The 17,400-nt window shown below is 38.7% G+C and overlaps 1 protein-coding gene across 2 annotated transcripts in view; it reads left to right on the top strand.

Annotated features, from left to right (window-relative positions):
* Cfap299 (cilia and flagella associated protein 299) overlaps window positions 1-17,400 on the top strand; it is a 471,810-nt gene that overhangs the window by 445,235 nt on the left and 9,175 nt on the right. The window contains exon 5 of one of the 2 annotated variants that reach the window (XM_076926434.1): window positions 9,736-9,865. The exons of the other annotated variant lie outside the window; for it this stretch is intronic. Within the exon in view, the coding sequence (XP_076782549.1) occupies window positions 9,736-9,865 (130 nt within the window). The remainder of the gene's footprint in view (window positions 1-9,735; window positions 9,866-17,400) is intronic. 2 annotated transcript variants of the gene reach the window in all.

Raw genomic sequence — 17,400 nt, 5'->3', positions numbered from 1 at the left:
TGCTGCGTATTCCTGACAACTTGAACTTCATTCCCCATACCCTGTGTAAAGGCAGAAGAGTAGCAATACACAAAGGAGCCTACTCTGACTTCTGACTGACTGACACAGGTGTACTTTCACAGAGGTATGCGTGCATACACACATAATCATATACATTCAATAATGATGAATAAAATAAACCTTAAGAATAGTCAAAGCTAGCCTTGGGTACGTACACTATCCAGAAAAGACACATGCAGAGATGAGTAAGTATTGTCTTCAATAGGAAAAGCAACCACGACTCTTGTCTGTAGCCTGTAGTGTTTAAAGGTCTCCATGGGGCCGTTTTGGCCAACAACTCAACAAGATGTCATTTATTTCTGTCACTGTAGGTTTTACTTGGTAACATAAGATATTTAGTTGGGGTATGGTCACCCCTACTATATGATTATTCCACAGATTCCTTTCATATTCATATGTATTTTAAGATGCTTCCATAGACATAAGGTTCCATGTAGTTTTCTTTCTCTTTTGTTTTTGTCTGTTTTCCTTTTTGCTTTTATTGAAAATACCTTCTTTTCTTATACAACATGTTCAAATTATAGTTTTCCCTCCCTCTATTCCTTTCAGTTCCTCCCCACCTATGCTCCAGGTCTACTCTCTGTCTGTCTCTCATATAGGAACAGAATTCTAAGAAATAATAACCAAACATGACAAAATAAAAATATAGTAAGATGAAACAAAACATATCAAATCTGGACAAGGCAACCCAACAAGAGGAAAAAGGAGCAGGTAATAGAGTTGGAGATGCACTTGTTCTCATAGTCAGGAGCCCCATAAAAGTGCAAAGCTAATACTTACAATATATACATAGAGGGCCTGACGCAGACCTGGGTAGGCCCTGTGCTTGATGTTTCAGGGACATCTGGGTTGTTTCCAGTTTCTGGCTATTATGATTAAAGCCTCAATAAACATGGTTGAGGAAGTGTCCTCATGGTAGGATGAGAGTCCCACAATATCTGTCCAAAAAGAGTATAGCTGGGTCTTGATGAATTCCCAACTTTCTGAGGAACCACCATATTGATTTCTGTAGTGGCTGTACAAGTGTGTACTGCCACAAGCAATTGAGGAGTGTCCCAGTGCTCCATATCCGTGCCAGCATGAGCTGTCATTTGTGTTATTGATCTTAGCCATTCTGACAGGTATCAGATGGAATCTCAAAGTAGTTTTGATTTGCAATTCCCTGATGGCTAAGGATGCTGAACCTTTCTTAAGGTGTTTCTCAGCCATTTGAGATTCCTCTATAGAGAATTCTATGTTTAAATTGGTTACCCATTTTTAATATAGATATTTTAGTTTTAATATCTAGTTTCTTGAGTTATTTACATATTTTAGATATTAGTCCTCTGTCATAAGTGGAGTTTGTAAAAGTCTTTTCTTATTCAGTAGGCTACTAATGTTCAATTAATGGTGTCCATTGCCTTATAGAAGCTTTCCAGTTTTTACAGTGGCTATACAAGTTCACTCTCACCAGCGATGGATGGATGTTCCCCTTACTCTTCATCCTCACAAGTATGATCTGTCATTTGGTGTGTTGATCATAGCCATTCTGACTGGTGTAGAGTAAAATAACAAAATAATTTGAATTTGAATTTCCCTAATGAAAAAGTGTGTTGAACATTTCTTCAGTGTTTCTTCAGCATTTGTGTTTCATCTTTCGAGAATGTTCTGCTTCGTTCTGTTCCCTATTTATAATTGGGTTTTTATTTTCTTGAGCTTCAGTTTCTTTAGTTATTTATATATTTGAAATACTAACCCTCTATCAGGTTTATGCTTGGTAAGGATACTTTCCCATTCTATAGGCTTCTGCTTTGTCCAAATGATGCTGTTTCTTGTCATACAGAAGCTGTTTTCAGTTTCATGAGGTCCCATTTATGAATTGTTGATCTTAGTGCCTGTGCTTGTTCAGACAGGCTTTTGCTCTGCATTGAGTTCTGGGCCCTTCATCACTTTCTCTTCTATCAGGTTCAGTGTATCTGGTTTTATGTTGAAGTCCTTGATTTATTTGGCGTTGAATTTTATGCAGGGTCTATTTGGAATCTTCTACATGCAGCCATCCAGTTTGACATGTATCATTTGTTAAAGACTCTGATTTTTCTCTACTGTGCATTTTTGGCTTCTTTATAAAGAAAAGGGGCGGGGGGAGGTATCCATAGATGTGTGAACATATGTGAGATCTTCAAGTCAATCCCATTGATCAATGTGTCTGTTTCATGCCAGCGCTAATTATTTTTCCTACTATAGCTCTATAGTGTAACTTGAATACTGGAATGGTTTCAGCAGCCCCTTTGTTATTCAGGATTTTCTTATATGAAATTGAAGATTATTTTGTTATTTATGTTGAATTGGAATTTTAAGGGGAATTACACAGGGAACGAAGATATTTGAATCAATCTACAGCTGGTATTTTCAGTATAAAGATAGTCAACGGACAGAGAACATTGCAGTTATTCGCAAGTGTTTTATGAATCAGAAGAAAAATGTTGAGCCAATGTTGTTTACCAAGTAAAGTAAAAGCATTACTGTGGATAAACTAATACATATTACTAAGTACCAACTAAATTAACCTAAGAATGGCCACTAAAAGGAGCGCTTGGCTTAGAATCTACATCCTGTGTTTGAGGCTTTTTTAGTGTACACTATAGATATCTGAACCTGAAATTTTAATTATCCCCTTTCAACTCCAGCTCTTTCGTCTATGTAGTAATGATAGAAATAAAAGTATACTATGTTCTGATTATAATTATATGTATAGAGTGATGGCATAGCTTTCTGACTAGGATGATCTCAACAGCAAACTCCCCTTTCTTCTGGCTCTTACTGTCTTCTTACTCCATCTTCTGAAATGTTCCTTGAGCTATATGTTTGGGAGTAGTTTGTAGATATATTCATTTGGGCTGGGTTTCACAACCCTGGATTTTGATTGGTTGTGGTTTTCTATAATAGTCTCCAAGAGAGGAAAGGGAAAAGGGAGATGATGTAATTATATCAAAATAAAAGGACAAAACCTTTTTAAAAACAAAATGGCATAGTACTTTTAAATATGAGATTGCATATTCCTATAAATTTTCCATGACAAGGATATTTTCATGGTTATTGTCTCTTTGGATCTCTGGTTTCTTTTGGAGTCTTTTTCCATCATGGAGCCAAGGTCAGTACGATTCCTAAAGAAAACAAACCCATTCATTAGCTTTCAGATCACTGTGAAATGCTATCTTTACTTTCTTAGTTCTTTCAAGAAAGAACTAAGAACTTAGTCTTCTTTGCTAACCTTTCTCATCCTCCCTTTAATTCACTACTATCATCTCCCATTACATCATTGCAAATTATCTCCCTATTATCTCCCTCAAACCGCCAATTTACTGACTGTTCATACTCTATCTAATTTATAAACCATTTCTCACCGTTGTATATGCTGATGTGTTTGGTTGGTTGGTTTTTGTTTGGTCTTGTGGTGCTGGAGATTCAGCTGGATAGGCAAGTACTCTACCAAGGACAGAGACCACTACTATCTCTATTGTCCTTGTTTGATATATCTTCCTCCCTCCCTCCCCACTCTCCTTCCCTCACATTTTGCCTCCTCCCCCACCTCTCTTCTTCTCTCTTTCTTTCTTCTGTAATAAATCTATAATGGTTCTTCTTGATTTCAGGTTATTTCTGCATGAAATTGCTTCATTTTACTATCCTGCTTCCTCTTTATTCTGTATAAAGTTTATGTTCTCAGATTGCATCCTTTGCTGCATATTTCAGCTATGCCACCCCCATCTTTGAATTTAGATAATTGTATTGGTACCACAGATGCTTCATATGTATTATTTCATCACAGACGCTTCTTAAAGCTTCGGAAACTCATACACTGTGCATGCAATTAATGTGCATTTGGAATCTATAGTGTGCCAGGTGTTAGCTTGGAGGAAGTGGCAGAAACAAGGAGAGGAAACAACAAAAGCCAAGCTCTCTGCTTTCATTTGCTTGGGTGTTTTCCAGGGATTTCAAAGTTCAGTCTGTTCAGAAGTGAACTGAAACTGCTCCTTCTACAATCAGCTCCTTCTTCTGTGTTCTATATCCAAGCAAATGCACGCTACCTCACAGAGACTCAGATGACCATATCACAGTAAATGTAGACTCCTATCCTTGTCACTCACTTAGACAATGTGTCCATCCATGTGCCTGGTGAGTATCCTCTCAAATCCAGTCCTTTGATTTCAGCTTTGTGTATAATCCAGGATTGCCTGAACCAGTCTTGGCCAGCTCTCAATGTAATTATCCACACTACTTTTAAATCCTTCTTTACAAATCTACATCTTGAGCAAGTTGCTTCATCACTGCAGTTCTTTTCCATGGCTATCATCTAGGAATAGGCCTATTGTTCCTTACTTACCATAAAAAGGACCACTGGGGGGTCTGTGTCCCCACTGGGGTCTGTGTCCCCACTAACTTTGGGGGTCTAACTTTGGTTTTTTGGTCTCAACATGGCCCAAATAACTAAAACTCAGTGTTCATAACAGTGTTGCCATGTTTCATATGCACATGCTTTTTCACATGGTCTCGTAGCATAAAATGACCTTTCCCCTTCTTAACAATCTGGCATGTGATTTGTAATACTAACTGTAAGCCCCGCTTTCACTGCAAATCCTCCTAGCCCCTGACTTTGAGCATAAAATATACTTGCTCTCTTGCCTCTTCTACAAATCCCACATGGTATCCTCACATGTCTGCTGTTATGTAGTGCTGGGAAAGGACTCTTTCTCCTTCATTCTCCAGTCTTCCTTTAGTCTTAGGAGTTCCTCCTCCTTAATTGTCCAGTAGACCCTAGAGTATATAAGCTGCAAAATTCTAGAAGTCTGGAAATTTAACTGTAAATTTAATCTACTTCAATACTGCATTTAATCACGGAGGAAATAAGGATCTAACCTATTCAAGACTTAATTAAATTTATTTTAACTTGGCCCCAGGACAAGGACAGATGAGTACTAAGCTTATGGATGACTCCTGAGGGCGTATGCCTATGATCATAAAGAACACATAGGCCTAGGATTTTACATGTAAAATCACTGTATCCACAAGACATTTTTTTTTTCCATAGAGATACACTAACTACAGGACATGATAGGAATGTCCTGTATACTAATTATTGTTGTTATACAGTATTTTAGTTTGATTTAATCTACATTTGTTTATCATGTTGGTGTTTTGCTTCCATGTCTGTTGTGTACCATGTGCTTGATGCCCATGGAAGCCAGAAAAGGGCTTGGGAACCCCTAAACCTAGAGTTACAGTTTTGACCCATGATGTGGGCTCTTAGTTATCTAATGTTTAATTTAAAACTTTATAAACCTAAAAATATCTGGAAGTTGTTTTCAATTTTTTTTATCTCCTTTATCTTCAACATGTAAACATATACTATTTTTTTCCTCCCAAGAAGGATGATACCAGATGCCTAAAATTATTGCTAATTTTTTCTTATATTCATATTTGTATTAAAAATAAATGATCTTAAATTATTCATCTGGAAAAAGTAATGTTTTAGGTCAAAGGATAGTAACAGTACTAATGGCACCTAGAATCTTTTTTCAAAATGAAAATTGTCTAATTTGTCTTCCCTAAGGATGAGTCTCCCTGATTGGTTATCTACTACCAAGTAGTCATCCCTAAAAACATAGACATATAAGCAACATTAAATTGACTCATCAGGTTGTATTTATATATGCATTCATAAATATGAAACATATTTAATAATAATATTAAGAGAAAAAAGAGGCCATGACTTTGAGAGGGAAAGAGGGGGAGTGGACTTGGGAAGGATAAAACAGAGGAGAGGGGAGAAATGCATAATTTATAATTTAAAATAAATTATATGATTTGTTTAAATTTAAAATAAAACAGATTTTACAGTGCATAATATTTGCAAATAAAAATGGTAAATCTGTTGCAAAGACACATTAAACATAAAAATCAGAATAACTTGAAAATTATTCAATAATATTTAATTCTTTATTATTTTAGCTGTAAATTTGTACTTTTTACCTTACATAATTATTTTTCTAGATTCCTTCTTGACTCAAGAACATTTGAAAACTTGAGGAGACTCACTTTTGAAATAAGGATGTCATGTCATTGGTAGGATAGCCATCATCAGGGACCAAAAGAATCAAGTGACAGAAAATAGAACTAATAAACTTATTTCAGAATACTGTATGCAAAATAAATATTTATATAAGAATATATCCTGTTAAATAACATATGCCATATTGAAGATATAGCAAGTACTGTAACCAGTTTATAATGATAATGCATAGAACAATGATAATCTATAAACTTTCAAAGAATAACTTGAAATTTTAATTTTTCCCAGCAAAGTCATTCATCCACCTAATTCATACTGGCTTTTTCACCAGGCATTGTTGTAGGCAGAAAAGGTTAGATGTACTAATCACAGAGATCAAAATCATGGAGCATTGGACTACACAGTTAGTCTTAATTTATCAATATAAAACTAGGAAGTTAAACTAGATGAATCTTTATTTTTGTAAGATTCACAATAGCTTCCAGTTTGATTTGTCAAACATTAAATGTTCTACACATTTGGACTAAGCACCAGTTGTATACTGGTATGAGCAGAACATGAAAAGCTCATCAATACTCATTGTCATTTTAAATTTCTTAAGAGAAAAGAAGCATGACAGGTCATTGTGTGGGGGCGAAATATGTTGACAAATAAAGCTAAACAAGTGCCCAAGTTTATGTTGGTGTACACATAAATTCATATACGTTGACTATAGATGATTTTTTTTTTGCATTTTCAAACATGGAGACCATGCTAAACCATTGCACTAATATCTTCCCAGGCAGCTCAATTCTTTAGTCCTAGCATTTCATAAAACTCTACACGTCTTCAGCCCTAGCTTCCTGTCCTCTCCATTTCGGCTGGTTGGAAGGACAGAAAGCTGTAGACATTTGTATGGGTAATGATGAAAAGTGCCAGATGTGACTTCTGCGCATGTCCCATTGGCTAAATCTCTATGGTGTGGTTATGCAGCAATAAAGAGTTGGATTATAGTCTGGGCGGGGAGGGGGTTGCCCACAAAGAAGGTAAACACCTGTATGTCAGGAACTGGTTATCCTCTGTGGAAGTTTCCCAAAGCCTAACGCCTGCTTGGGAGGGGAAGTGAGCAACAGTTGAACTTTTAAAACCCTGCGGGCACCATTTTCTTATTAGTTCTACATGTACAGGTAGCAGACTGTGTCTCTGCTTCCTGGGGTTTGGTGAAAATTTGTGATAATTCAGTAGGCTTACAGCAGGATCCAGCATCTGTTGTTAAGTAGTTTTCTTTATTGGATGCTAAGCGCTAGCTGTGAGAATTGGCAGGAAAATAAAGTCACTTAGGAAGAAAAAGTATTGACAAACAAGGGTTTCACCAAAGGCACCATGCACTATACAAATTCAATTTTTATATGAAGAGTATTTTTTAATAAAATCTGACTGGGTTTCCACAAGGCTTAACCCAAAGTCTGAGCAACAAGATAGGAATGTACGATATAAACCATGGCACTGTGAGCACAGGTATGACTCAGGCGGCATGCTAGGATTATCTAGATCTTTATATCTCATAAATAATTATTTAGACACATATGTCAAGTTGAAAGTCACATCATGTCCCCCATTCTAATCTAGTGATCTCGTAACTGAAAGTCAATAAGATGAGGTCAAAGTATCTTTTTTCTTTGGGTGAAACTGAATTAGAAAAACTGAATGTGGAAGGAATCAGAGTCAAACGAGCTGCCAAGACTTCGCTATGCCTCTGTCACTGAGAGCCCAGATCTCAGCCTTTCCTCTGCTGCTCTTATGTACTGGAGTTTGAACCTAACATTTTAGTGTGACTCCAGAGTATGAGCTGAAGGGTGGGCAAGGAATGTGATGCCCAAATCCATATATTAGTTTCCAAACAGATCCTTCTGCTGATTTCTGAAGAACTTACAAAAGCATGGTGTCAGTGGCAAGCCCCATTTTTTTTAACCTTGCCTCAGAAAAGGAAGCCATGTTCATCAAGATTTACATTTCCAGTAATAAAAACACAAGATCTGTGCAATCAGTTCTGAGTGTTGGGACGAGACCATGACAACACCTATAAAGGAAAACATTTGACTGGGGCTGGCTTACAGTTCAGTGAGTTAGTACATCATCACCATATCTGGAAGCATGGTGGCGTGCAGAGAGACATGATGCTAGAGAAGTCACTTGGAATTTGACATCTGGATCTTCAGGCAGCAGGAAGAGAAAGTGACCCTGGGCTTGACATGAGCATTTGAAGCCCACTCAAAGCGCATTCTCAGTGATCACTTCCTCCCACAAGGCCACACCTACTCCAACAAGACCACACCTCCAATCATGATGTTCTCTCAGTTTATAGGGGTGTTCTTTATTCAGACCACCACAATAAGTTACTACGTTTTTCGACAGTAACACAAATGTGATATGTAATACTGAGGCCACCTTATCTATGTAGCAATTCCGAAAGAATGTAATCAATGGAATCATGTCTTACAGAAGGAAGAGACAATAATGGGCCAAACAACCCAGAGGTAGAATCCAGGAAAACTAACTACACATGCACACGGCAAGAGCTGTAGAGATGGCTCAACAGTAAAGAACATGTAGTGCTTTTCTAGAGAATCCTATTTCTATTCCCAACACCCACTCAGACAGGTCACAACTACCTGTATCTACAGCTCTGGCCCACAATTGTACCTGGACTCACACAAAATAAATCAATCTTGTTTTAACTAAAAACACATACTACAAATACTTATAAGATAGATAGGTCTATAATGTGTGTGTGTGTGTGTGTGTGTGTGTGTAAAATCACTTACCTTGATACTTGTAATTTTAAAAGCAAGCATAACATTAGAAATGTTTTGATAAAAATGAGAATATACTGAGAACATGTACTAAGGCTTTCAGTTCGATAGGCCATGTGTATTCAGCTTTGAAAAGTAAAGGCAACCCATGTAGAAAGCTAGGAATCCTCTATAGAATGTTTTTTTAAAGAGTAGTTGACCAGCTGGAAGAGCATTTACATACTCTGAAACACCCTACTTTGAGCCGAAATATTGTCCATTTGAAACATGACTTTCAAGACCTTGCCTATGCTAGGTCACCTTGCCTAGCCTCCTGGCCTTCTCTGAAATGAGAGCAGCCTCATATGAATATCCTCTTAGAATACATCAAAACATGCCTGTCCTATGATAACCACTCAAAGCTTCTCCACTCCCTGGGAAATGAATTGAAATAGAGATCCTGAAGAAATAAATCAATGTGAACTTGTTTTGAATGGAAAGAGGTGACTTTGTCTGCCCTTCCTTCCCCTAAACAGTCTCTTTATACCCTAAAGAGTCTGCAGAGGAACAAATAATCTTAAATTGCATCAATTTTCTCCTTGACTTCCTGTGAATATAATACTGGAATAAGTCCGAAATCTTACAATGTCCAAACCCGGAAATCATGTAAAATCATTCTAAGTACATATCCAAATGATTGGAGAATAACCCTGAATAATCTCTCTGCTAGAATTCAAATCTCAGATGGGTTCTTCCTGGTTATCCTCCTTGAGAACAAAGTGCCCCAAGTAATTTCTGAAGTGCCTGTCATTTAATGTGTTATATTTCCTAATTACTTATAAATGTTTATTTTTATAGCTTTTACAACTGGGACAGTCATATTGCTGTTTGCAATTCAAGTCCAAATTATCAAGTGATTGCTGACAATCCTGAAGGCTTACTTTTTAAATATAAAAGGGACAGAAAAATTCTCAATGTGGACCCAAAGGTAATTTTGATTTATACTTCCATATCTCTTCAAAATATGTTGCATTTCTACCTAGTCAAAAATTGCTTAAATGCTTAACATTCTTATGGCTTGGAAGTTTTGTGTTTGTTTTATAGATTTGAGGTGAAAACCTGCTTTGACACATGGACATTCAAAGAGAAAGAAGAGAGAAGATGAGAAGAGGAAGGGAATAGAGGAGGGAGAAGTGGGAAGGATGGGAGAAAGGGAGGGAGGGAGGGAGGGAGGGAGGGAGGGAGGGAGGGAGGGAGGGAGGGAGGGAGGGAGGGAAGGAGGAAGGGAGGGAGAGAAGGAGGAAGGGAGGGAGAAAAGGAGGAAGGGAGGGAGAAAAGGAGGAAGGGAGGGAGAGAAGGAGGAAGGGAGGGAGAGAAGGAGAAAGGGAAGGTAGACAGACAAGCATTCCAGGCAAGCATTCCTCCAAAGTTTGGCAGATTATAAAAAGAAGTTTAGACAGGATTGAAGCAGACATTCCAAGTGGGAAGATCACTAAGAGCAGATTTAGACTGATCATTGAGGAGTCAGGTCTTTCCATTGGGGGTACATTATTAGTGAAGAAGGGGTCCTATCTTTTATTTGTAGCTGGAATTCTTATCCTTCTCTCTATATAAATCGTATTGAAAACAAACGTGGCTATGAAGCCTGTGGAGGTGGTTTTTTAGCTATAATCTCAGCAACTTGGAGGGTGAGGCAGAGGATTGCTAGAAGCAAGGCCACCTTGAGTTATACAGTGAGCTCTTAAACCAACGTTGGCCGAAGACAGACTCTGTCACAAGGCCAACAGCAATTGAAAAATAAATACACCTGTTAAGTGTTACTTTAGAAAATATTTCCTTAAAATATTTTTAAGAACATGTCATCTTTTGATACTTTGAATTTCATCAAGGACCACTGTTTAGGTCTTATATAGTTTCAAAAGCTAAAATCCCATTTTGGTTATCAATTCTATGTCTAGGGATTAAAACTTCGAGTTAACCTTGTTGCATGCTAGAGTCGCTTGGGTGTTGATTAGCTTTGGTGATTTTCTCTTTGTACCTTTGTTTTTGACTTGGGTTTGTTGTTGGTGCTGTTCATTCATATTACAAAATCAGTCTAAAATCCAAAGGCAAAACAAGAATGAAAGCATAAGAATTGTGTAATATGCATGGGGTAGAAATCTAAATTTTTAGAGTTATAAAGCCAAAATCTCATTTACTGTGACTTAATACAGATTCTATCATTTGCAACTTGCTCAATAAATACCCATCTAAAGAGTGAAAGAATGAAATTGTACAAGAAATAGTATGGATTGTGATCACATTCAAATGGAGGAGCAGATTTCAGCTGGACAGAACCTGCTTTCCTCCTGCATGTCAGTCTAGACAGTGGCATTCAAGGTTGCCTGAACCAGGACCAGTGTGAGCTATTCTGGAGCCCAAATGGTCTCCAGGCGTGGGCAAAGCAGACTACCTCACAAGACATGAGACTGTATAGCAATAATGTTCCCACTGCATTCAAAGAAAATTTCCCAGAAACTTCTGCACATAAATCCTCTCATGACCCTGGTCCGTGTGCCTAGATGTGGTTTATCTAGATGTCCAAAAGTTTGGGAAGTGGCATTGATTTTCTTTAGGTGACATGCACCCAACTAAAAACGTGGGTTCTGGGACCAGGAAAGGAGATAGTGGATGGAGAGCAAAGGAATGTCTGTCTACTGCTATGTCCTTAGAGGAAATGCTACTCCTTTCTTTATCACACGTCTGTCCTTAGTGAAATGAGGGCCTGGAAATTCTGTAAAGCCACATTAATCAGGAATAAGTTTGGTAAAGGCCGTCTCTATAGCAGGGTCTCTTTTGTAAAATGCTGAAATGTGATTAGTCAGTTCAGAAAGCTGACTGAACGGCATTCACAGAGATTTTCTCTTAGAAGCTAGGATGTGTATTTAAAGAAAACCTCAAATTACTAACAGCTTCACTAAGATTTTGTGGGAGAGATGTCCAAATAAGTTTGAACAATATAATACTTAACCTATTTGACCTACATAGGAGATCTGTTTTAGTTAGCAATATATTTTAAGGATGTACAGAGAGAAAAAATACATGGACTTCAAGTAATCTGAATTATTTCTTCATGCTAAAAGCTTAAATTGCAGATTAATATTATCTTTTTGATCTTCAGAAGGGTAAAACTAATGTCACACTTACTTTCTAGAATTGAATGCTGGCCTCAATGCCAAGAAACAAACTTGTGGGCTGCCGTTCACTTGAAGGCACTGCCCTGAGAGACTCAGCAACTTCCCCTATTAACATTCACAGATAGATGTGAAGGCTCGTGTGTGTTTGCTTGCTTCATTCATCTCTAGAGCCTCTCAGATGCACCAGCCTGACTCAGCCTCAACTAAGCCCAAGAAGAACAACCTTCAATAGTGATCCCACAGCTTGCCCATGACCCATAATTCAAGAAACCTCTCCCTGGGAAAGCAGTAACCCAAGAGATCTGGTTCCCTCTTCCCAAATATATGTAAGAGAGCATGGACTTTAAGTTTAAAGGCCAGGAATTAAACTAACAGGCATGTCCCCTACATAATTTGTATCTACCATTTCAAAGTGCCCTGATATTCTGTTTCATGAGCCCAACATAACAATTTTTATAATCCTACCAAGAAACTAAGAAACACAATAATGTGTATGTTTTAATAACTAAGAATTATAATAATCACATTTTTATATTTAGTATTTTTTGTAATCATTTTTCTTCAATTTAGTTTTTCCAAATCAAACATTTTTGTGATTTGGACAGATTGGGTGCTAGAAAGCATCATGTGGACACAGCTAATTCCTCCTGTTCTTTTTCTTCATGTACTGTCTCTGAAGTACTTGATGCCTCAAATTAAAGAGGTCCCAATCAATGAAAGGTGGGAACAGCAGTAAACAGGACGTGCTTCCTTTGCACAACAGATGTATCCTCATTAATTCTAAAGTGTAGTTCCCATGAAACACAGTTGTTTGTAAATGGAAGCAGTCAGAAACATAAAACTGTGCAGGTCTCAGAGCAAGCAACATGAGTTCATGGGTTAAGAAATTCCAAATGCAGTTAAGAGATTGGTTGCATTGAAAACAGGACCACTGGCTTTAACCTCCCTGCAGCTGTATAACATCTGGAACAAATAAGACAAGTTTCTATTTTTGAGTGAAGAATGCTGTCTGAGTGATTCACACCCACCAAAATGTTTCCAGTATATTATCTTAGGGGGGCTGAGTGGGAGCACTGTGCACTCACTCCTCTGCATTATCTGAGCAAATGAGGAGGGGGAGAGCATTTTTTTTTCTTCTAGTTTTAAAAAATAGGAGCAAAAGACAGTTTGCTTCGAGTCTTACCATACCAAGTGAGCATTAAAAACAATCGCATTTCACCCGGGAAGTAGGGAGAGACAGTTGGGTAATGGCAACGGGGGTGGGGGGATGGGGGGGTGGGGGGTGGGGAGGCTTTCTTTCTCGGGCTCATTAGCTTCACCCCAACTTCCTTCTTCCCATCCCCAAAATAGAAGTAGCTCATAAGAACCCATCACTTCAAAACTTATTTAATTCATAGGTACTTAAGGAACCAAGGAGACAGTTCGAACAGTAAAATGCTTGTCATGAAAGCATGGGAACCCAATATCAATTCCCTGACACCTACAGACATAGCCAGGCACAGCAGTGCAAGTCTATAATTCTAAAGTTTGGGGTGATCTCTGGCTGGCTATTCTAGACAGTTTCCGAGATCCTGGTTCAGTGAGAGACCCTGGCTCCAAATGATAAGGTGGATAGCAAATGAGAAAGATGTGCAATACTAACCTCTCACCTCTCCACACATGTACCCACATCACACATTCACACACACATGAACGTGTGCACGCATACCCAACACACCTGTACAAGGTATTCATCGAGTATCCCCTGAAGAAATGAATGAGTGAATGGTTCTTTTTGAAAGAAAATGATGATGTGGTGATAAAGAGTTCGGTGAATGATGCCACTGATGCTGGGTGTAGCAATGACAGCGGGAACTAGTGACGCCATCAACCTGTGAGTCACAAATAACTTCAAGAATTCTCAGCAGAGGGAAGGTCTGGAGAATTCTTTATTTTTGTCCATGCTTACAGATTTTCCCTCTGAAATCAGAGAAATATATAATTTAAGTTGTTCTCCCTGAGAACATTAAATTAGAATGTAGTGATTTCTAAACACACTCACATAGCTTAAGTGCATATGTAAGACGACACTATTCACAGTAGAGGCTAGCAATAGACTTAAAATTTAGTAATTAGGAGACACCAAGAGGGAGACAAGGATGAAAAAGACCTCCACCTTTGCCTTTCAGCTAATTCTGGGTGCTCTTAGTTTTTATTGTTTTGTTTTACATTTTGTTTGGGGGAGGGAAACAAGCATGTGAAGATACAATATGGGTTAAAAGGAAGGAAGACTTAAGTCACCAAGACTGAGCTAGCACCCTGAGCATTCAGAGGAAGAAGGGAAAAAGCGCCTTTGACCTTGGGCTGGGAGCGGATGACCAGTGAGAGGCATGAGGAAATGTTAGCTCATGGTGAGCGAGGAAATCTTAGCCCTGGGACAAGGCTAAGAATTGAACTTGCAGAGGTGGGGAGAGAAGAAAAGAAAGCGGGAAATGTAAGCGTTCATAGCCTCCTCTGGGCAGGTGCGGTGTGAATTCAGCCCCGAGAGATCATGACAAGGCTCCAGCGCAGAGGACTCATGAGGACCCTGCTCCGCCCTTGATAGGAAATGGACAAATATGCCGAGGCTTGTACAGAAATAACAGGAGGAAAGTGGGCTTGTACAGAAATAACAGGAGGAAAGTCCAGTCACCGGGTGGTTAGAAGGTATAGAACGGAGCAGCCTGGGAGGAAAACCCAGCAGGTCCGTCAGGACTCCGATATGCACTGCCTTCAGTTTTCCAACCAGCCTGATCTTGAGGGCAATAGTGCAACTTAGAGAATGTGTATTTACCTAAGCAAACTTTTAGAAGTTCGCTCTTCACCCAGGCCTCTGAAAAGAATCATGCGCATGCGCTAGAGCAGAAGTTGACTATAGCTGCTCACCAAGTGACAGGCAACAAAACAACCAGCGCAAGTACCATGCGCAAGAACTCCGAGGCATATTGATTCTGTTCAATGCTGGTCACTAAGCACGGGGTGACGCGGCCACCCTTCAGGGACCTTTGCAAGTCCGGCAGTTTGGAAGGCACATGAGATATACCCTGTGTGTTGATTCAGCAGGATGCAGGTCTCCTCTCATGCATCAGGGGCCCCGCACTCCTCTGAAGACAGGTCACAACTGTGTATCCATAACAATAATGTCTTACTAGCTGCTGCCTCACTGTGCGTGATAAAGGAACCTCACTCATTCCCGGAATGACAGATTTTAAGTCAGCATTCTGGATTGTAAGTGTTTTAAGTCACAGTTTAATTCCTAAAACTACACAAAAAGACGGTTAAAGGTGCTATCCTTGTTCCAAGAATCCTCGCAGGAATAATCCCCATGATGCTTCTGTATGATAAATCACTATAGTTTTCCTTATTTGTTTGGCCATAGGAAAGTGGGGAAGTGTCTCAGGATGGCACCTTTTAGTGCCGTTCTTGCTGCCTTGGGAACCTCTGTATGAAGTTTATCTGCCCTGAGGATCACATGAACAAAACGTGCAAATCATAAAGTGTAAACTACAGGAGGACCGATGTCTGGCTGGTTTTCTTTTGTACTGCTAGTGCTAGCCGTGACGCCCATGTGCGGAGGGCACGCATTGTCATCTGCAGCACGGATACTTCAGGACATTAGATAAAAAATATAAATAAATAAATAAATAAATAAAATAAAAATAAAAATAAATAATAATAAATAAATAATAAATAAATAATAAATAAATAATAAATAAAAAAATGTAAAGCAATGAGGAACAGGCCCCAAAGTAGCCTCAGAGCCTTTAGAGGTTGACTTCTGAAATCCTTAAATCTCAAGCGTGAATGAGAGTGGCAACCATGTTAGTAGTTTTAGATAATTGTCTATCTTACTATATATTACATATAGATTATTATATACTTTAGGATATAATACATATATGCTAAAAATGTGCCAACCCCTACTTTTATTTCTGTGAACAATAGAACGCTAGGTAAACAAGATTTTAAGTTAAATAAATGTGTCAAACAAAACCACCTGCTTTCAGTTTTGCTTTTCTTTTTTTTAATTTAATTTAATTTGGATGACAATTTCAGCACTGGTATCGCCTCTCTCCTCAGCTCCAGAATCTACCACCCAAGTGCTTCTTGCTATTAGTAGGAAAGGTGTTAATTGCCTCCTTCGCTCTGCCTCCGCCTCTGAAATCATTGACTCTAATTTCCTTGGCACCCAGACCTAAACATCCCAGCCCTTAATGGGCTTGAAACTGCCGTTCCCTAGATGGAAGCCTATGGCATTCCTACACCCTTTGGGCAGATGGTTCTAGTTTAATATCTTGGAGCTTGATGCCCTGGGGAAAGTCCTCAGTTTGACAATCTGTCTTTTACAAGAGCCAGGTGCGTTTCCTTCCGATCACTGAGAACAAGAACCAAGAACAGTACTGAACAGGCCAAGTTTAAGTGGCCCTACAGCTCCCTACAAGAACGTCTCCTCAAACTCCAGTGCAGTGCAGAGCTGGCTCACCCTGGGCCAGGAGAGCAAAGGACACTCACTGAATCGGCAGCTCCCGTCTTTTGGTCTTTGGCTTTTCCTCAAGAGGCTGCCAGTGAACGTTGCTTTTTAACTATGGCACAGTCACAGTTATTAAGTAAAGCTTAAGTGTTGCCAACTTTCTGGGTTAGCTGCCTAAATTACTGAATGTTTGGTTGATTATAGCCCCAAAACACTCACATACTAAGTAGCTGTTAAACATTTTCTCCCTTGGGCAATCACCTGGAATATCTAAACTGCAAGTCCACCACATATAAATTAAGTATTTACTCAACTAACTACTACGAAAATCAATGGCCTTAAGGAATCCATTAAAAATTGCATAATAGATCTTGGCTTTTATGAATTAAAACTCCTAAAACTTAAGTGCCATGTCCTCCTCTTGACCGGGAAAACTGATTTTAATTTTATATGCAGCATTTATGGAACAAGCCCTAGAGATAAGCAGAACAGTTGTTAAATATCCAAGGCATGAACTCATATACAAAGTATATAACATAAGAAAGGCAAACTGGGGAAAAGAAAAAAAAATCAAATCTATTATGGTGAATTATTTATAGCTCTCAGCTTTGGTAATAATAATAATAATCTTATAATGATGATTACTTTGTACAATCCAAATTGAATATCATCAGTGATATTCAATGTGTATGTCCTAATAAAAAGTAAGAAAAATTTCCAAATTGCCTTTCTCATCACAAAAGCAGCCCTATCACGCGATGCCCATGGATGCTAGAACCAAGAGACCCCAGGAAATCGGGAGGCAGAGACCTGGGGGCGAGAGCTTCTTGCTCACTTTTCCACAAAAGACATTATCAA

The sequence above is a fragment of the Arvicanthis niloticus genome, chromosome 27 (genome assembly GCF_011762505.2).
Source record: "Arvicanthis niloticus isolate mArvNil1 chromosome 27, mArvNil1.pat.X, whole genome shotgun sequence".
Taxonomy (NCBI): domain Eukaryota; kingdom Metazoa; phylum Chordata; class Mammalia; order Rodentia; family Muridae; genus Arvicanthis; species Arvicanthis niloticus.
This window is presented reverse-complemented; position numbering and strand designations above follow the sequence as displayed.